The 22,166-nt window shown below is 36.2% G+C and overlaps 1 protein-coding gene across 1 annotated transcript in view; it reads left to right on the top strand.

Moving 5' to 3' along the window:
• SPATA5 (spermatogenesis associated 5) overlaps positions 1-22,166 on the top strand; it is a 378,688-nt gene that overhangs the window by 3,205 nt on the left and 353,317 nt on the right. Inside the window, exons 2-9 of the mRNA XM_043568934.1 lie at positions 1,725-1,846; positions 3,131-3,288; positions 6,754-6,812; positions 7,403-8,041; positions 8,990-9,119; positions 9,389-9,445; positions 12,120-12,243; positions 14,991-15,246. Of these exons, the coding sequence (XP_043424869.1) occupies positions 1,725-1,846; positions 3,131-3,288; positions 6,754-6,812; positions 7,403-8,041; positions 8,990-9,119; positions 9,389-9,445; positions 12,120-12,243; positions 14,991-15,246 (1,545 nt within the window). The remainder of the gene's footprint in view (positions 1-1,724; positions 1,847-3,130; positions 3,289-6,753; positions 6,813-7,402; positions 8,042-8,989; positions 9,120-9,388; positions 9,446-12,119; positions 12,244-14,990; positions 15,247-22,166) is intronic.

Genomic DNA, 22,166 nt, shown 5'->3' with positions numbered 1-22,166 from the left:
TTGTTTGAAATGACCTTTACTGTCTCATTAGTTAATTTGGCACATAAAGTGCTCAATAACGTATAGTTAATAGGGAAAGTGGATGTTGAGGTATATTTTTAAAGTATGGTATTGGAGGAATGAGGACTGTAAGAGAATGTGTGGAGATGTATTAGGAAATAAGGCCAGTGAATGAGAGTTTGAACATGATCTTCATTGGTGATAAGGAGGAAGTGGAGTATTTAGAGAAGCCTGTGATTTGTCAAATTCTGGTGCATGGTGAATGTGCAGGATAGGATGGAAGGAAGAAGAAAACCTATAGTCTTGCCAAGGACTGGATATACCTGGGAGGTAATTTTCAAGAGGAAAGGGTAATTTATTGAGGTTTAGAAAGAAGTGGCAGAAAAGTGAACATTATTAAGTCATCAAAAGGATTCTTTGGTGTTATTGATGAGTAAACTATGTTAAGAGACCTGATGCTCGTAGGAAAGTTGAATTTCTTTTCAGCCTCATATTGTGAAATATGCTTATTTTATAAAGTGTTCAGTACTGTTAATCTTAGCTCTGTGAGATGCTTTGTTTTTCTCAGCTGATGACAGAAAATAAGTGTGTTGTGTAGTTATTTTGTAGTGGCAAAAAATAATTAGATTAGATACACCTCATGATTTTATTTTTATTGACTTAGTTCCTTTTAAACTCAAAGTATCCTTTTTTTGATTATTAAGGAACACCAGTATTAGAGAACTATGATTATGGTCTATGTGTCTAATAATAAAGTTTGCAACAAAGTTTGTGACAAGCTAAAATTTCGTAAGTGTTTCATTGATTTTGTGCTGAAAAGTAAAATGCTGTGTAGCCATCTAGTATGTTCACTGATTTCATGGATGTTTATTATGCGACTGCTATATTTGGCACTCCTAGGCATTGGAGATACAAAGATGAATTTGACCCAATTCCTGCCAAAGCAGCACAGGGTTTAGGAGAAAGTCAGACTGAAAAACAAATGTATATTATGATGATAAATGCTAATATCTGACAGCATAGGGTGCTGAAAGAATCAAAAGAAGGACCAAATGTGTACTTGAGGAGGTGGTTGGGTGGGGGTGGACATATCAGCACATCATTTTCAGAAGTGTCGTCAGCTGGGCTGAATTCTGGTCCCTGTCCTTGGCCAAAGTTGAAAACACAGATTGGTCATTTTGGTCAGTGTGTACTTGCCTAAGGAATAAGACCTGTGTTCCTATTTTATCCATATGTTCCTGGGATTAGAAAAGAAAACTCTTGAATTGCTATCATGTGGATCAGAAGTGGAAATGTAACTTAACCCTCCAGAACCAAATGCCAGTTCCCCAGCTCAAGCCTTTGAATATTAGTAGCCAACTCGACTTAGAATCTGTAGTACAAAGGTCGCTATGCAAGTATGAAAAGCCTTGTTGCAGGTATGTGCAGTTCTTAAAAAAGTTAGAGATCATATTTCTTAAAAGATGGAAACTAATACCTACCCCATAAGACATCCTCTTTTAGTTAGCACTCAAACTGTCAGTCAGTGGACCCTTAGAAAGGTTTGGTTTTAAGTCTTTTCATTAAAATAAAGAGGATTGGAACTGTGGTTTCTCCAGAGTATGGTAAGTGCGTTCATTTGGTTATGTGGCTAGAAGATTTTAATTTACTCCCAACAGAAAGCAGGCTTTAATTTCAGTAGTTATAAAATAGTATGAAAATAATTTTCTTTCCCTTTTTGGTAGATGACAGAGTTCCTAAAACATTCCAAAATTCCCTTGTTCAACTTGGACTCAACACTATGAAATCTGCAAATATATGTATAGGTCGACCAGTGTTGCTTACCAGTTTGGATGGAAAACAAGAGGTAAGAGTGTTTTTCATTTCCTTAGTTTAGAAAGATTTGTGACTTTTTTATTTTAGTTTTCAACAAAGTAATAAATGAAAAACTGTATTTTAAATGACCCTCACATCTGTATAAACTTTTCCTTCCTTTGATATCTATGACTACCCTGGCAATAGTAGCCTCTAAATGTCATAATATACACAGAGGCCTTTTCTCCCAAGGTGGTGACACACACTAGCAGCCCTGTCTCCTCCAGTTTGTTAATTGTATTTCTTCATAGAAATGTTGTTTGGTAGTATGAGTGTCCTCTCAAATATGAGTGTCATCACAAATATGTGATTACTTTTCCTGTTTTCAGCTGTTTGTTCTTATTGTTATTCATTATATTTGAGGCTCGAAACCCAGAACCTTTCCTGGATCATTTTTGCCAGGTTGGTCTTTCCTGCTGCCGGCCTCTGCTATGTCTTCTGCTGCTTGATTAGTCAGTGTTCTCTCATCCAGTGGCGTCCTCTGAAAATGATTTGAAATCCATTAGGTGCTGATGGCACAGTTCTCATTCTTTTCATTATTCTTAAAAAAGAAAACGAAAAAAAGTTCTTCACTGTGTTTTGTGGAGACTATAAATATGTGAGCTCAGACCACTATCTGGAGCTGGAAATCTTCACTTCTCTTCATTAACATTTAAGTCTAATGAGATCGAGGTTCCCATGAAGCTCTTGTACCAGCTCCTTCACTACTTCCTGGATGAAGTTTATGTGCCAGGCTTACAGTTAGCTTGTCTTTAGTATTTTTTCCCATTTTCTTATTGCATGTTAATGCCTTTGTCTCTTTTTTGTAAATTACCTTTCAAATCTTCTACTGATTTCACCGTGGTATCATTCCTAATCTTCACAAAAAGACATAATTAAGTACTTATTTAAAAAGTTTTTTGGGGGCACGTGGGTGGCTCAGTTGGTTGAGCATCTGACTTTGGCTCAGGTCATGATCTCACAGCTCGTGAGTTTGAGCCCTGCATTGAGCTCGCTGCTGTCAGCACAGAACCCACTTCTGATCTTCTGCTCCCCTCTCTCCCTGCCCCTTCCCTACTTGTGCTCTCTCTCTCTCTCAAAAATAAGTAAATAAGTAAGTAAGTAAATAAATAAATAAAGTTTTTTGTAACTTGTGTCAGATTGTAAGTCCTTTGGGGGTGAGGACTGTGTTTTGCAGATCCATATACTTAGTTGTGCTTAGTTTTCTGCCTTATAAATTAATGATTTTCTATGAATATTTATTTTCTCATATTTTTATTTCCTGTGTTCTGGGCAGGTCTATACGGCCTGGCCTGTGGCAGGATTTCCTGGAGGCAAGGTTGGCCTGAGTGAAATGGCGCAAAAGAATGTGGGTGTGAGCGTTGGTGATGCCATTCAAGTCCAGCCTCTATTGGGTGCTGTGCTTCAGGCTGAGGAAATGGATGTGACACTCAGGTTTGGTGCTTTTCTTTGGTGACAATCTAAATGAGTGCTGCCCAGCAGAAATAGAACAAGAATCACAAATGTGAACCACATATATAATTTTGCATTTTCTGGTAGCCACTTTTAAGAAGGAAAATCAAGTTGGTGAAATATTTCATTTAATATGTAAGTTAGTCATTATTTCAATATTAATATTTAGTATTACACCAATTGTAAAATTTTATTTTAACTTGTAATAACTATAAAAAACTGTTAATAAGTTATTTTCCATTCTGTTTTTCAAACTAAGTCTTAAAAAATCCACTGTGTATGTTAAACTTGCCAGCACACCTCAATTTGGACTAGCCACATTTAAGTGCTCGATAGCCACACGTGGCAAGTGGCTAGTGTTCTACTGTATTAGACAGTACAAGCTAGATGAGTGCTCACAAACCGTGAGATCATGACCTGAGCCAAAGTCTGTCGCTCAACTGACTGAGCCACCCAGGCTCCCCTCCTCATCTTTAAGAAAGGGATAAATATGGGCACCTTGTAGGATGTTCGGAGTATTAAATGAGAGAAGAAAAGGTGTGTATGCATGTGTGTGTGCTAGTACACAGCTGGTGCACAACACATGCTGAGCTTTCCTTTCCCCTCTTCCTTTTATTTTACTATTTGCTAAAATGTTATTAAGTTCTCTGAAAAATGTTTCCTGGTTTATAAGAAAAAAAAAATATGCTAATGCTCAAGCTTGAAATCTACAAAACTATCAAAAGAGAAGAAAACATTTTAAAATCAAACTAATGACTGGAAAATGTTTTGTGATTCTTGCAAACAGAATATCCAAGACAACTGGTGATATACTTTAACTGCATTGATAAGGTGATTCAAACAATTAGTCTTTGATGAGGGACTTTCAAAATCTAATAAATATAACTGTTTTATTAGATTGAATAATCAATGAGTTAAAATATATAATCAGGTACTTTGCTTGAACAGTCTTGATTAAAACTTATTTCTTGCCTATTCACGGTAATCTACTCCCTCCTTTACAACATCTCTGATTACACTGCGAGTGTGAGTTCGAGCCCTGCATCGGGCTCTGTGCTGACAGCTCAGAGCCTGGAGCCTGCTTCTGATTCTGTCTCCCTCTCTCTCTGTCCCTCCCCCTCTCACGCTTTGTCTCTGTCTCAGAAATAAAGAAACATTAAAAAAAATTTTTTTTTTTAAAGATGAGGAAATGGCCTGCGTGAGAAGTAACTTACCCATTATTTTATGGGTTAGGTAGTAGTTCTACACAGATTAAATGGTATTTATCTTTAGAGTGTTTTGAGACAGTGCTGCAGGTTGCAGGCATCAGTTGATTGGATTTTTGATGATCTAGCCAGTGTGACCTCTTGAGGGCGCAGCAGTCTTAGGTGATGACGATAACCTACTATACAGGGACTGTATGTGTTTAAATGGCAGCTTGGTTTTTACAATTTTATTAAAAAATCTTGTGTTTTAAATGTGGCAGCAGAGCTTAGACAAGAAACTTAATTTAAAGTAAATCAGTAATTTTTTATCTGTGGATCATACCCTTCGTTTGCTTCTGAAAAATTTTATTAGTAAGGTTAGAGCTCCTTCTAGTGGAAGTAATTTTATCTGCACCTATTCATTTTTTAAAAGCAAAACTAGTATTTTCACCATTCTTATACTCGTTTGTGAATATCTTCTATTCAGAGTTTAATAAATAGAAATGATTTAAATGTAACTGGTTTCAGAGTACTATAAACAGAAGTGAATTTAAGCATTTAAGGAGATACAATTTCCCGTGTAGTTTATATATACATTTGATTTGAAATTTCCCCCTTGTTCTTTTTTTTTCTCTCTGTAAGAATACACAGTCGATTCTCATTCTTAGTGCTAAGTATGTTCTATAAAGTTGCTGTGAGTACTGCATTAGCAATGTATGTATATATTTATATTTAATGTTACATATTTATGTTTAAATATTTAACGTGTTATATATAATAGCATATGCTAATAACGTTACTATATTTAGTGCATATTTAGTATAAATATATACATATACATATCTTACCATACATTATAATCTCAAGACAACTCATTCTGATAGATTTTCACTTGTTTATTTTATAAAAGAGAAATGGTAGTTCAGAAATGTTGAGTGACTTGCCGGAGGCCACCTCACTGACAGATACCAGTTAGGATTCAAATCTCCAGCTCACCCACGAGCTGCACTTTCTGCTGTACACTGCACTGCCTCCTACCATCTCTGCCATCTTCTTGTTGTCTCTGGAAGAATGAAAACAAGAGTTCTTTTTCAACCTCAGCTAGGAAAGTGTTTAGTGACTCCATCGTTTTGCCTGCTCTACACATGTCCGTGAATGAATAGGCAAGCTCTTTTAGTATTGATTTTGGGGTTACAAATAAATTGTAGCAGGTGGGTGAATCTGCAAATAATGAAGTTGACACTATTGGTTTCGTTTGTTGCTGATAAAGTGATTGGAGAACAAGGCTTAGATTTGGACCAGATGGGTCTGCTAATATACCTCTTCTTGAGCTAAACTATCACTTTTCCACCGATCTCTGGACAACCTCACAACCGTAGCCTCCTCTGCTGGTATGGGCTACTTACATGTGGGGAATAAGGAAAAATGCACCTATTCTGAGAACTGTCCAAGAACATGTTTCTTCACAAGATTTTTAGATGTACCTACTTCCTATACTCAAGCAATCTTTCTGAAAAACAATCATTAGCTGGAAGAAAGGGTTCTCATTTTTCTGTAGGCATGCCCTTTCTCCAGAATAAAATTCCATTACACCATTACTCTCCCTTTTTCTTATTTGTACCTCTTCAGGTAATGTCCTATAAGGACTTAATTTTCCAGAAAGATAAATTCTAAATTATAGAACGGAAGTGAAGTAATCTATGAGTAAAAGCCTTTCTCCAAGCTAGGCAATTTCAGAAAAGGGATGGTTAATTTAGATCAGTGTTTTTCAAATGTTGGCTATGACACACAATGAAAAATACATTTCATTGTGATCTAGTATATGTATATATCCCCAAATATGGTGCACGCATGTACTCACATGTGTAGCTGTATACATGAGTATTTAGATGTGTATGAATGTATGTATAAGAAAGTAATGCTTTTCTAAGCAGTATTTACCCTTTCTATGTGTGATGTACTTTTGACATTTTGTATTCTATTAAAAAAATGCTGGATGAGATTGACTGAAATGATTTCATGATCCACTAATGGATAGTACTCTATATTTTGAAGAACATTGATTTAGGTCATTAGGACACCAAGTTGCAAATCATCTTTTCATGGCTATAAGAAATATCTGAAAAGCATAAATCATTCCAGTATTGTATAAACCATTTCCAGGTGACTAGGTCTGCATTACAACTATGTATATGTAATTTTATATTACGTTTTAGTTTCTGGTGTACTCGATGCTGATTTCTATTTCCCCTGCCCTTTATAGTGACAAAAATGTGGATATTAATGAAGAACAACTGACTGGTTGTCTTCTGAGAAAACTAGGTGAGAGACGTATTTTAAATAGTTTTTTAAATTGTAAGAAGCAAGGTAGCAGTAAATAAAGTAATGTGTCTTTGAAGTCTTATATAGATCATAGTTATCTTCAACAGTGTGGAGAATGTTCTTCTCAATGAATTAATGTCCTTTAGAGATAGGGATTTTTTTCTCAATTGATTGGTAGTTGAGCAGTGGAGAGAATACATGATTTGTCTACGGACAAAGTCAGTGTTAGAACTGAGACTTTTAACCCTTGAGCTCTTGGTCTTTCCTATGAGAAATGTTACCTTGGAGTATCAGGCAGGTGTGCCATTTTAGGTGAGTTTATTATTAGATATGGAATGCCTGGCTATGTGTTGATGAGTTGATAGGATTCTAGATGTATTGAGTGTGGAAGATTGTAAAGAGTTACCTTGTCCTTCTGTCTTTAGATAGTGCTCTATCAAATGGGAATATTAAGTTGTCTCTTTTTTATGGCAATTATTAATATGATTAGTCTTTCAGGTAGTTTTATTAATAGATGGAATAAATTGCTATTTAAACATTAAATGGGTAAAAGTTATGCTAACATATATTTTTAAAAAATTATTTTCTAGATGGCAAGATTGTTTTACCAGGCAACTTTTTGTATTGTACATTCTATGGACGACCATGCAAGTTGCAAGTGTTGAGAGTGAAAGGGACAGATGGCATGATATTGAGAAGGCCTCAGAATGACACTGATGCTCAAGGAATGGACTGTGAACAGTCCAACATAGACACCAGTACCCTGGATGTAGCCTTACAGCTGAGCCAGTTAGATCTGGAAGAGCCTCGGGATCCAACATCAAGCAGTACTCCTTGCAAACCAGTAGATGACAGAATGATAAATAAAGCTAGTGACATTTTTTCAGATGTTACACAGAGTCCTAGGGACAACAGTGGACTTGAACTAGCAGAGATCACAGGACTTAAATGTAGTTTTGAATTGGCCAAAGGAGGAAATGAGCAACTTGTTAATGAAGAGGGATTGCTAAAGTCAGCCTATGTGGGAACAAAGCACAACACTGATACTTTTTATTTTATTTCTTCAACAACGAGAGTGAATTTTACAAAGATTTGTACAAATTCAGAAGAGCAAGACAACCAATTCAAAGTAACTTACGACATGATAGGAGGCTTAAATAGTCAGCTGAAAACAATTAGAGAAATAATTGAATTGCCTCTCAAGCAGCCTGAACTTTTCAAGAGTTACGGTATGATTCCTTCAGTGTATTGCACCCAGAAGTATTAAATTTGAACTAAAAAGCAGTTGGCTCATTCCATTTAAATAATAATTGTTCACTTTCTTTTCTTGTTTTTTTTTTTTTCCTGAGTAGTAGGTATGGTAGGAGGTGTGAGTTGCTTTAGGAGATGCCGGTTAAACTGTGAGCTTTTTTTCATGCTTTATCTCTTTAGATTGTAATGTGAGTTAGCTGCATCCTTGTATCTTCTAATTGCATACTTCCACAGTTGTTTGTATTGGATCTAGAATTGGTATCTTGTCATTCTAGATGAGCTGTAATGACCAAAGAAGTAAACCAAACATTCAAATATGTTGGGTAAAATTTCTTTGTTAGGAAATGTAGCTGTGTGCAGATCTATTTGCATTTAAGCAAGTGGTTAAGGGAGTGATTGGCTCCTAGGAAACTCAGGGATTCCTCTGTACGGTAATTGCCCAGATCCTCTGCATGTATTTGATGCCTACCATCTCTTTCTCTGCCTTTTCCTTTTTCATGAGTCTATATAAACATGGAATGAACCCTTGGATCGACATTTTGCTAGTAATCTTTATATAGTCTAAGTTGGCTAGTTGGATGAAAATTAAGATTGATGGCTTGTTTTGGATGTCCTTGTTCTTGTCTGAGCTTTGTGTTCTGATTATTGAACTGTGCTGTGTGGGGTGGGACATAGCAATTTTGTGGATGTCCAGCCAGTTTTTCACCAGTGTGCCTGGTCTGGTTGGGTCTACTGAGAGAGAAAGAATCATTTCTGGAGATCAGTGTTTGGGCCAGTTAGTACATTTTGAGGGGAAGGGGCAGGGTCAGAAGGTCTGACTCTTACTTTAGTTTTGTGATACAAGGTAAATTTACAACTCATGTTTGCAATCATATGATAACACAAGAAACCTAGTAATGTTGAATACAGTCTTCTTTTTCTTCTAGGAATTCCTCCACCTAGAGGAGTGTTACTCTATGGCCCTCCAGGTACTGGGAAGACCATGATTGCTAGGGCTGTTGCTAATGAAGTCGGAGCCTATGTTTCTGTAATTAATGGTCCTGAAATTATAAGCAAGTAGGTGCATAATTCAATAGAATAAACAGTTTTATTAAATACTTCTTAAATGTGTTTCAAAAAAATGACTGCATAGCATTCCCTCTGGATATTCATATGTTGAAATACTTTAAATTTGCTTTTAATTGTGTATAAAAATTAAGTTTTGAAAATAATTTTTGAAAGTAGTTTTAAGTATTCTGGAAATGTTTGAAAAGTCAGATGAACTTTTAAAACAAAACTTTAAAAACACTAAAAGTTGGCCCTTAAATGTATTTTATTTGTTACAGATTCTATGGGGAGACAGAAGCAAGGCTACGTCAGATATTTGCTGAAGCCACTCTACGGTATTCGTTACATTTAGATGTTTGTAATTAGTAGTCAAGGATATTGTAATCAAAGTACACTTACTAACACTATATGAAGCATGAAAGAACAGTACAAAAATAATACCGATAGCACTAGCAATGATTATAAATCTAATGAAGTTTTATTTAATGTATTTTTATCTAATATTGTCTTGAAAGTTTGATAAGTGAGTTACTGAATTACATAAAGTAGGAGAATTAAAACATGGTAAGTCAGGTGATTTTGCTTGAGCATATAAATGTATGATTTTCTTTCTTTAGAATACCTAGAGTACTTAGGCATATCCAGTTTATCTAGTTGCCTTAGTAGATTGTATCATAGTAGCCCTTTAAACTTAATTTTTTGTTATTATAGTTTGCTTCAAAGAGACAAATATGTTGCTCTTTACAAACAGTTTGCTTTGATTATTCCTCAGTTCAGGCTACCTATTGCATTGCAATGAGTGTAAGAGTGTGGTCTATAACATGGTCTAATGTAATGTTATTTGTAATAAGGCTGTCTCTACCACTGTTTTGGTTTTTGACTTACCATAATTCTACTCTTGTCAAAGGAACTTTCATATTTAAAGTTTTTTTTTCCCAGAGACAGCAGATGAAAAAAGTAGTTGGTTGTCCCAATACTAAAAATTTGAGAACCGGTGGTGTACCTTATTATGTAGTATGTTTTTGTTGTTATGTTCCTGGAAGTTGAAGCTTTCTATTGTGAGAGAATTCACATCGTTTTATGGGAGAACTCATCGTCTTGAGAGTTCTTTTTTTAATAGGCTAAAAAAAAAAAAAAAGAGAGGGTGAGCATTTGGAATTTCTTTCTTTTTTTAATGTTTATTTATTTTTGAGAGAGACACTGCGAGTCAGGGAGAGGCAGAGAGAGAGGGAGACACAGAATCCAAGCAGGCTCCAGGCTCTGAGCTGTCAGCACAGAGCCTGATGCAGGGGTTGAACCCACAAACCTTGAGATCATGACCTGAGCCAAAGTTGGATGCTCAACTGACTGAGCCCCCAGGCACCACCCCCCCCCCCCGACTTTTTTTAGTGTTTATTGGAATTTCTATTCCTTGGAATTTACACCTGCTTCAAGGGACATCTCTGGCCTCATCTTCTGAATTGTTGCAATCATAACAATTTATTGGGCATTAGCAGTCAACTTCTGTTTGGGCATAGACTCATGAGTAGTAGACTATTCTCAATAGTCTTCTTTTTATTGAGTTCAGATCTGTTAGAACAATTAATCTAAGGTTTTTCATTCTATTGCCTTTGTCTTAATATTATTAATTAAAGCCCTAAATTTGATGCATTAAATTTCCTTTTTTTAATTTTTTATTTTAATTCCAGTATAGTTTGCAGTATTATATCAGTTTCAGATGTACAATATAGTGATTCAGCAATTCCATATATCACCCATTGCTCATCAGGACGAATGTCCTCCTTAATCCCCATCACCTATTTCACCCATCCCTCTGGTAATCATCAGTTGTTCTCTATATTTAAAACTCTTTTTTAGCTTGTCTCCCTCTTTCTCACCCTCTCTCACTCTATTTTTTTTTCCTTTGCTCATTTGTTTTGTTTCTTAAATTCAAGGGTAAGTGAAATAATATGGTATTTGTCTTTCTCTTACTGACTTATTTTACTTAGTATTATATTTTGTAGCTCCATCCATGTCATTGCAAATGGCAAGATCTCATTCTTTTTATGGCTGAATATTCCATTGTGTATTAATACCACATCTTCTTAATCACTCATTTATTGATGGACACTTGGGCTACTTCCATAATTTGGCTATTGTAAATAATGCTACTATAAACATAGGGGTGCATACATACCTTTGAATGAGTATTTTTGTATTTTTTTGGTAAATACCCAGTAGTGTGATTGCTGGATTGTAGGGTAGTTCTGTTTTTAACTTTTTGAGGAACCTCCACAGTGACTGCACCAGTTTGCATTCCCACCAGCATAAGGCATGAGGGTTCCTTTTTCTCCACATCCACACCAACGCTTGTTGTTTCTTGTGTTTTTTATTTTAGCCAGTCTGACCAGTGGGAGGTGATATCTCATTGTAGTTTTGATTTGCATTTTCCTCATGATAAGTAATGTTGAGCATCTTTTATGTGTCTGTTGGCAATCTGTATACCTTCTTTGGAGAAATGTATGTTCATGTCTTTTGCCCATTTTTAGTTGGATTATTTGTGTTTTGGATGTTGAGGTATATCAGTTCTTCTTATGTTTTGGATAGTAACCCTTTATAGGATATGTCATTGAAAGTATCTTCTCCCATTTAGTAGGATTGCCTTTTAGTTTTGTTAATTATTTAGTTTGCTATGCAAAAGCTTTTTATTTTGATGTATTCCCAATAGGTTTTTTTTTTTTTTCCCCCTTGCCTTAGGAGACATATCTAGAAAAATGCTTCTCTGGCCAATGTCAGAGAAATTACTGCCTGTGCTCTCTCCTAGGGGTTTTATGGTTTCACATCTCACATTTAGGTTTTTAATTCATCTTTGAATTTATTTTTGTGTATGGTGTAAGTTTCATTCTTTTGCATGTGCATTTCAGTTAAGAATTTAAGAGTACTCCCTTTTAGTTTTGTAATTGGAATGGATTGTATCAAATTTAAAAATCATATGTATATTAAAGAATTCATTTTACTTGTTTTTTTCAGGCACCCATCAATTATTTTTATTGATGAGCTGGATGCACTTTGTCCTAAAAGAGAAGGGGCTCAGAATGAAGTGGAAAAAAGAGTGGTAGCATCACTGTTAACACTGATGGATGGTATTGGTTCAGTAAGTATAGCACCAGTATTGATTCTGTGTAGGAAAGGGTTGCCTCTTAATAATATGTATGTAGTAGCAAAAACTAACAAATATGTCTGAGTTTTGGGGTATTCTAGGATAGGGAAAAATATTAGCCATAAAAACTAGAGGAAAGACCCCTAAAATAATTTTCTTCAGCAGAAATCTTAGTAACTTCTAGGATAGTATACCTGCACTGTCTTTTTTACCATATAAAATAATATACAATGATGGATTTCTTTTATAATAAATGATATTAACTTAAAAACCGGAAGCGGGGTGCCTGGGTGGCTCAGTCGGTTAAGCCTGTGACTTTGGCTCAGGTCATGATCTCACTGGTCACGTGTTCAAGCCCTACGTTGGGCTTTGTGCTGACAGCTCAGAGCCTGGAGCCTGTTTTGGATTCTGTCTCCCTCTCCGTCTCTGCCCTGCCCCCACTCGTGCTCTGTCTTTCTTTTTCAAAAATAAATAAACATAGGGGCGCCTGGGTGGCTCAGTCGGTTGAGTGTCCGACTTCGGCTCAGGTCATGATCTCACGGTCCATGAGTTCGAGCCCCGCGTCGGGCTCTGTGCTGATGGCTCAGAGCCTGGAGCCTGTTTCAGATTCTGTGTCTCCCTCTCTGTCTGACCCTCCCCCATTCATGCTCTGTCTCTCTCTGTCTCAAAAATAAATAAACGTTAAAAAAAATTTAAAAAAATAAATAAATAAACATTGAAAAAAATTATTTTAATAAAATAAAAAACCAGAAACAAAAATCAGTAAAGAAGATTTAGATATATTTTAGAGGATTTTACTAAGAAATCTCATGATTAAGTCTTGAATACTCATGTACAAATTGATTCTTTTGGGGCTTTAAGTTTGACAGTAGAAAGGAAATAAAGAATAATGGAAAAATATGTTTGTGCAACATTTAAATTTTTTTTAATTAAAAAAATTTTTTTATGTTTATTTATTTTTGAAGAGAGAGAGAGAGAGCGCAAGAGAGAGAGAGGGGGAGAGAGCGAGAGGGAGAGAGTGCAAGCTGGGGAGGTCAGAGAGAGGGAGAGAAAAACCCCAAGCGGGCTCTGTGCTTTCAGTGTGGAGCTGGACATGGGGCTTGAACTCACGGATTGTGAGATCATGCTCTGAACCGAAACCAAGAGTCAGACGCTTAACCAACTGAGCCACCCAGGTGCCCCTGTTTGTGCAGGGTTTAAAAAGAAGCTACCCATGATAGATTCTATAGAATCTATAGATTCTCTCTATAGATTCTCTGATAGGGCATACACTTGCAAATTAATAAAGACTGTGCTGCTTGTGAAAGGAAGATCCATAGATGTAGAAGCAGGAATGAAGAAAAATTCTTTCAGACTCCTGACAGCCATTTACCAGAATACATTTCTTATGCAGGATTTTTACATAAATAACTCATTTTGTAGAGTCATATTAGAACCAAAAGAAATTTTAGAAATCATGTAGTCCCAAGTCCTCCTTTTGTACATTGTAAAACTGGACTGTTAGAACTTTTTGGTTTTTACTACTTGTTGGTAAAAACTAAACATGTGAAAATAATGTGAAGGTTGGGTTTTAAGTGTCTGTTATTTGCTAACATGCGTTACAATTTTAAGAGTAACATTAGAGAAGAGTTGAACCTGGAGGAAGCTGGATGACCACCTCGTTCTCAGTCTAGGTGCAATAACTAGGTGTGATCATTCCAGGTTTGGTTCTCCGTCTTTAAAATTGGAGAGTTCAGTGATGTTAGTATGTTGGAGGTGGCAGGGCTGAGGACTGACTCACAATAGCAACACTCACGAGAGACATACATAAACTGGGATGCCAGTTTGTCTATTTATAATAAGAATATCATCATTAAGCCAACCAGATATCTTTGTTTATGGTTGAATCTTTTCATCTTGAAGACAAATATGTATGGAGAGCTGTATTATAATTAGAAGAGTTTTTGGGAAGTATAAAATCGGATGGAAGGCTTTGTGTTGGAGGATCTTAATTACTATGTCATTCTCCTTTCTCTGCTGCTAGGGTAAGTCTACTCTGGACTGGTGTTCTTGTCTATGGGCAGGACTGGAAGCATCTGACACTGATGTTTTAGTGTGAAAATGCTTAAAGGACTGTATTTATCTTCTAGATTCATAATTCGTAGATTTTATTGTAATCCATGCATTTTCTGTTGGCACATCCAGTACAATTGAACAGGTTGAGTTTTCTTACTTTCAATCACATTTCAGTTAAACTTGTATTACACTGTATCATCAGAATAGAGTGTTGGATAACCTCACAGGTGGCTGATCATTATGTTAGTTTTTTATAATTTGTTGTTTTAAATTTCATTCCTGGGGCACCTGGGTGGCTCAGTTGGTTAAACATCTGACATCGGGTCAGTTATGATCTCATGGTTCATAGGTTTGAGCCCTGTGTTGGGCTCTGTGCTGGCAGCTCAGTCTGAAGCCTGCTTTGGATTCTGTTTCCCTCTCTCCCTGCCCCTCCATTCATGAAGATGGTGAAGTTTAGATGCTAAAAATGGGAGAGACATCACTTACTATAGTTGGAAAGGTAATTATTAGAAAACTTTCTAGGTGAGGGAGTATTTAGGCTGAACTTAGGAAGATATGGGATGAGTAATAAAAGTGTAACGGGTAGGACTTAGCAGCCTGGACAGTTAGATTCATCTGATCTACAGAGCCAGTGCCAATATGTTTATTACTTTTAAAAGTAATGATATTTATTCTCATTTTGTTAGGAAGGAAGTGAAGGACAAGTGTTGGTCCTTGGGGCCACAAATCGCCCTCATGCCTTAGATGCTGCACTTCGAAGACCTGGACGATTTGATAAAGAGATTGAGATTGGAGTTCCTAATGCTGAGGATCGGCTAGATATCCTCCAGAAACTTCTTCGAACTGTACCCCATTTGCTCACTGAAGCTGAGCTGCTACAGCTGGCAAATAGTGCTCATGGGTACGTTGGAGCAGACTTGAAAGCTTTGTGTAATGAAGCAGGTGAGTGTGCTTTGCTACTGTGAGTCTGTATTGATGGGCTTCATAAAGCTGGTTTATTTACATGCTGATAATTTATGTCATATATCTTAATGGAAATAGGTAATCATTTCTAATTATATATATATTGAAAACTAGATACGTCAGAAAACTGTTGAAAACAAATAAAAATCATGCTTAATCTTCTAAAGGTAACCACTATTACAGCATACATCCTTTTATACTTTTCCTAAGTACACATGTACACACACACACAGTATCAGATGCATTAATGGCAGTTTTGATGATGACAATATTTATTGATATTGTGCTGTGAAAGTTAGGGAGAAGTGCCTACAGGAGGATCAAAATTTTCCTTATGGTGAAGCTTTGTATTTCTTGAATTGCCAAAAAAGTACTTAGCAAAACCTGGAATTCTGTGCCTCAGAGTATGTGATGGTGATATTTAAGTCTGAAAATGTATAAGGGCTGTTATTAATCAGTTGAGTCTTTGACTCTAAGAACTTCACCATAGCATAACTGTATTTACTTGGAAAGCCCTTAATACCTTTTGACATTTGTGTAATTTTTCAGAGTAATTTTAACTATGAAAAATATTCAAATCAGGGCAGTTTTTATAAGGTATTGAAATAAGAATATATTGAGAAAATATGTAATAGTTTTTTATTGCTTTTGTTTGTTTATTTTTTGGTCTCAAGAGGTTGTGTTTATTTTCTGGTGACCTTGAAAAGCTGGGCATATACCTCAAGGCATCTCTGGTGTGCCAGTAATCTTAGGTTCCTTAAATTTATTCCCATTTCTTGTGCGGGCATATGTTTTCTAGGTCCTTTTATACTTTAGAAGGAATTTTTTCATTTGTTGTACTGTCTCATTCCAGTTTGTGACTGATCCAACGTTTTCAAAAGGTGTTTTAAAGAAAGTTTAGCCCGTTTACATACTAACGAAAGAAATTAAATTTTTAGTTGGAACTTTAGAGTTTTAGTATAGAAATATGGTAACTTTTACTTTCACATTATTGATTCACACTTACATCTAAGGTATTAGGCTTTTAAGACCCTTCCATTAGTCCTTTTATCTTTCTAATCTTGCTCAATATTGCAGGGAAGGGAATATAGAACAAAACAGGTTGGAAAAGAAAACTTGGAAGAGATTTTTAGGGGTCCTTGAATATCTTACTTTTGGTGGAGAAAATCAGCTTTTATTCTATTTGATCATTGTCACAATTTCCATGATAGAGGATGCACAACTGGGGGAAGCTAAACATTCTTTTGGTACATTATGGTCTAGGACAGATCCCTTTCTATCTAGTTTCTTGTGCTTCACAAGAAATGGTGGGTGTAGTCATGGAAGTGAATTCCCTAGTGATCAAGAAGCAGAAGTGTCAGTGTGGATAACTTTGCTTCCTTTATTCTATTAGGTTATAATGAAGAGTCTGAATTGCTATGTAGGCATTGCTTTGGACTTTCCCATCTCGACGAGGATTCATTCTTCAGTATCTTTTATCAAGCATTTTTTTTGACTTTCTAATACATTCATGCATTCTAGAAGGTTCTGGGATTCTTGCTGTCCAGAAACACACAATATGATAAAGGAAAGGGATTTGTGAACAACTACTTAACACAGTGGTATATGTACTCCTAAAACTTTGGAGAATGTAGTAACTTTTCCTGTGGGGAAAGGAATGCTGTGGTTATATGATTTAAGTTTTAATTTCACAAGTTAGAATAGTCCAGAAAGTAAGTTGTGTCCTGAGACATTAAAGGGAATTGTGATAATGTAATTTACATACATACAGATGTAAATAGGACCATCTGCTTTTGTAGGCTATGTGGTACCCCCAAGAACTTCAGGAAAATGACAAGAAGATTTGAGAGTTCTGATGTTACATTTAAATGAAATGTAGTTTTCATACATTTAAATGAAAAAGTTGTGAAAGGGTCAGAAGGTGGGATGGAGAGGGGCCTCCAACCTGAAGTTATGTACATATGTATGTATGTATGTATGTGGGACATATGTGGTACATACAAACAGTAAATAAATATTAACTTCTGTTAATGTGACTTAATAGTAATTTCAAATTTAAGTATTGAATTGATCTTTTTCCCTCCAATCTAGCAATGAATCAGTTTATGAGAAAGTAATTTTTAAAAGATTAGCATTATAATTAGAGTGTAGGGAAAATATGTGGTTTTGTGTATACTGCCTTAAATACTAGTGTATGTTGTGTTATGTAGCATCATTCCTTACCTAGCAGAATAAGGTTTAAGAACAGTGTACTAGAATGTTTTTGCAACGCGTTTTTCTAAAGAGACAGGGGATATAGTAGAAAATGGATTTTGAGGTTTGGACAGACTTTGGTCAAGTTCTTTGCCTTATCTGAGTCTTAGTTTTCCCCATTTGTAGATTGAGGGGGTTGTGGTAGATGGTATCTAAGTGCCCTTGTAAATATGACATCCCCTAGGTAAAAGGGAAAACAAGAAAGAAATGGGGTGGGGGGGTGGGGTGGACCAACGAAAGGATAGGAAGGATTAGAAAAAGGAAGGGGGAAAATAATAAAGAAATAACCAAGTTACTCACTAAATATGGCCTGGCCTCATTAACTACTTTCTTCATACATCTGTCTGGCCTTTCTGCCCTTTATTGTCTTCTCTTTTGTACCTGTTTGTCTGAATAACTGAAACTTAAGTGATTAGTTGGGGCTTTCTCCTATGGTGTTCTTAGAAATAATGACACAAAGCAGACTAAGGTCAGTTGTGAAGTTAACTGTATTTTCTCATTGAAACAATTTTATAATTTCTGACTATGGATTTGGCATGAGTAAATTATAAATTTGGCTAATAGTACAACTCAGAAGGAAAGATAAAACAGCTCTAAAACTCAGCGTTAAAAATAGTAGAATTATACTCCAAGTGCTATAGAATAGGCATAAATGTATCCCACATATTGAACACCCAGGGGTATTCCCATATATTACAATGTGTATATTGAGCATAGGAAGAATAAACCCAGCTGTATGGTAAATTTGAACTACTTAGTTATAAATAAAAAGAATTGAACACTTAATGTTGTCTCCTACCTAAATTTAGAGGTTATTAGAAAATAATTTGAATGGGTTTCAGTCTTTTAAAATGACTACTACCTAGGGAAGTTTGAACTGTTTTTTTTTTTTTTTTTCAAACATGTAGTTTCCTTGGGCAAATAGAAGCAGTTGCAATCATTACATTGACCTTAGAATTATACACAAAGTGGGGCAACCAGGTGGCTCAGTCAGTTAAGTGACCGACTTTGGCTCAGGTCATGATCTCACAATTTGTGAGTTCAAGCCCCGCGTCAGGCTCTGTGCTGGCACCTCAGAGCCTGGAGCCTGCTTTGGATTCTGTGCCTCCCTCTCCTTTTCATGCTCGCTCGCTCTCTCTCTCTCTCTCTCTCTCTCTCAAAAATAAATACAGGTTAAAAATTTTTTTAAAAAGAATTATACACAAAGTTAGAATCACTGTTTTTATTTAAAAAAAATTATTTAATGTTTATTTTTGAGAGAGAGAGAGAGAGAGAGAGAGAGAGAGAGAGGGACAGAGCATGAGTGGGAGAGGGGCAGAGAGAGAGCGAGACACAGAATTCGAAGCAGGCTCCAGGCTCTGAGCTGTCAGCACAGAGCCTCACCCGGGGCTCAAACCCATGAACTGTGAGATTTTGACCTGAGCTGAAGTCAGATGCCCAACTGACTGAGCTATCCAGGTACCCCCTAGAATCACTGTTTTTTTAAAAAAGAATCAAGATAATACCTTAATATTTGGAGGTAGTGTTAATAATTGCTGGTACATAGTAAGTGCTCAGTAAGTATTTGATCTGATAAGAGTATGTGAAAGCTGGGAGACTTAATGAGAGTTAATTACCACCCCACTCCCCTTGAGTAATAAAAATGTTTATTAACCTGAGAGTTGAATCAGTTTTGTTTTTAAACACCTGTGAGATTCATCTCCCCATCTCCTCTATTGTCTTCAGAAATCCCTGTCTGTGCTGAGGAAACAACTCCATGTGGTTATTGCTACCTTTATAAGTAGCAGTAAACAAAGTGTTCTGTGAATCCTTAAATAACTGCTGCTATTTTCTTGAAAATTCCAGTCCATTTTTGACTTCCCACTGATAAGCTTTCTTAGCTGTGGCTCTGGCTATGGACTTTATATTTTATTTAAAACCTGTGCTTTTCAGGAGGCATTTTCATTATTCACCAGTTGTACTGCGCTTAAGTGGACAGCTTGAGAATGTCCACTGGCATAGCTGGGAAGTAAGGCACTTTAACTTCCAGATTTGTGAGAACAGTGAGAGAGTCTAGCTCCAGGAGATGTATTCATGAGTACATAGTTAATTTTGTCTCTTTCTATTATGTATTCTTTTCCATGAAATCCATATACATTTCATATGTCCCCACTTCAGGATGGATCACTTGGAGCAGAGGTTCTCAGATTTTATTATATATCAAAATCACTTGGAGAACTTAGTAAAACCTTGGTGGGTGTGCCCCACTCCCAGAGTTTCTGATTCAGTCCTGACCAGTGCCTGTGAATTCTCACAAGTTCCCAGCTGATGCTGTTGGTCTGGGGACTACATTTTAAAAGCCGCTGACTTAGGACATTGGTTCTTTTTTTGTATTAATTTTTTTTTAACGTTTATTTATTTTTGAGACAGAGAGAGACAGAGCATGAAGGGGGGAGGGGCAGAGAGAGAAGGAGACACAGAATTGGAAGCAGGCTCCAGGCTCTGAGCCATCAGCCCAGAGCCCGACGCGGGGCTCGAACTCACAGACTGCGAGATGGTGACCTGAGCTGAAGTCGGATGCCCAACCGACTGCGCCACCCAGGCGCCCCAGGACATTGGTTCTTAAGCCTCATTATGCATCAGGTTCACCTGGGGAGCTACACACACACACATTCCCTCTCCATATTTAATTAAGGGAAGTAGAGAACTGGAGCCAGTATTTATGTTTCCCAACTGATTTTGAAGCAGCCAGTTTTGTAGTTGCCTGTGAGCGAGTATTCTGAATCATTTAGGCCAGTGGTTCTCCAGTTTAAACCTGTGTAAGAACCATATGTAGAGCTTGTTAAAACATACTTCTGGGCCCTATCCTACTAGTTCATTAGGTCCAGGTGGGACCCAGGAATTTGCATTTCTATCAAGTTGTAGGTGATATCATTGCTGTGAGTCCAAGTGCTGCCATTTGAGAAGCACTGATCTTAATCCACCAACTCTCTGACTTTTTGAGATTCTCTGTAACTGGTTAAATAACTGGATAAATTTAGAGACTGTAAATCTCTGACTACCTCTGATGGTGTTGGATTTTTCCCACAGTTTTTATATGATAGTAACGTACTGTTCCAAACTGTATCAATAACTCTCACTCTAGGAGAAAATAAGTGTCCAAATTTGTCTTGTAGGTATGTATAATGGTTCTGAATAAAACTTAAAAATGGTAATTATGAAGGATAGAAAAGTGACAAATAAGGAAACAGTTAAGAATTAACAGTTAAGAATACAAATAAAAATACATATGTTTTTCCTAGAATGTTTGCTTGCTTAAGATTTGTGGACCTGTGTATTTGCGTTTTTTGTGCATTGGCTGTCTGATGGTTTTCCTTCTTCCTGGACTGCCTTCTAGCCAGGGAATCCTTGCCAATTTGAACAAAGAGTGGTGCACAGATGTCTAATAATAGCATACATTGAAACGATTCAGAATTTCATATAACCTAAGTGGATTATGTTTCCCATTGTTTTTGTAATCTAAAGGTTATTGTTTGTGGGATGTTAATACAAAAGATCTAAGTCCCTATAGAATATAGAGATGTGCATACTTTTCCAGAGGATAGGTTTATAAGCTATTCCATAGTTTGTAAGAGTGATACTACATCTTCTAAAATATGTTTATCTCAATTGTTCTATTATTCCAGTGTTATTAAATATTTTCTATATCTTTTAACTTTGTCTTCATAATGAATATGAAAGTTGGAAATACTACAGTAGTGTTGCTTTCAACACTTCGATCTTTTATCTGAGCAGATATAATGTTTAATGTTGAGGACTGGGTGTGAAACTTATTTTCAAATGTTATATATATTTTTTATAATTAATTTTTGAGCTAGAGTGTGGTTTGATATGTTGTGACTTGTCCAAAAGCCTAATGTTTTGTAGCTCACCTTTTTAAGCAAAGAGCAGCTGCATTTTGAAATGTTTTATCTCAAGTGGACAAGTTGTTTACAAGCTCCACTCTGACACATCCTGACATTTAATGTCTGTGTTTGTATTCTTCCTAGGATTAGGCTGCCTTTCTAATTAATTAGTTGCATTAGCCTTTTATTAATTCCCTCAAAATTTATAATGTTTTAAATTAACAACATAGATCAGCATACCACACTTTTTTGGAAAACATGAAATGTTAATTGTGTAGCAGAGACATGAATTATATAAACTCTGCTGAATGTTAGAAGATGCTTAGCAACAATGTTTTCCAAATATAGGGATTTATTATAAACTTGTCCTTCTATGGCTGCCTGTGCCATTTCAGGAGAGTGAATATAAATAGAGCTTGATTTCTTCAAGAAGTGAACTCAGTCGTTCTGTTTACAGTGAAAGGAAGTACTTGCTTCACATTCTAAGAATTTATCTTTAGCATCCATGTTGATTACATATCATTTCAACATGCTCATACCAAATATTTGGGCCTTGATAAGATAATATCACAGGAAGAATTAAAACTCTCATTTAAACAATGATTTTGTCATTATTACACTTAAGTAGGTCTAGTAATAACACGGAGTCTAATTACTATAACATAACTTTTTTTGAGATGGAAAATTTTATCTGTCTTGTACCAGAGTTCTGAGATACTTATATCTATTACTCTCCTCTCCTACCCTTCACTAGCTTATTTC

This window comes from Prionailurus bengalensis, chromosome B1 (genome assembly GCF_016509475.1).
Source record: "Prionailurus bengalensis isolate Pbe53 chromosome B1, Fcat_Pben_1.1_paternal_pri, whole genome shotgun sequence".
NCBI classification, from domain to species: domain Eukaryota; kingdom Metazoa; phylum Chordata; class Mammalia; order Carnivora; family Felidae; genus Prionailurus; species Prionailurus bengalensis.
Note: the sequence above shows the minus strand (reverse complement) of the source record. Positions and strands in the feature narration are given on the sequence as shown.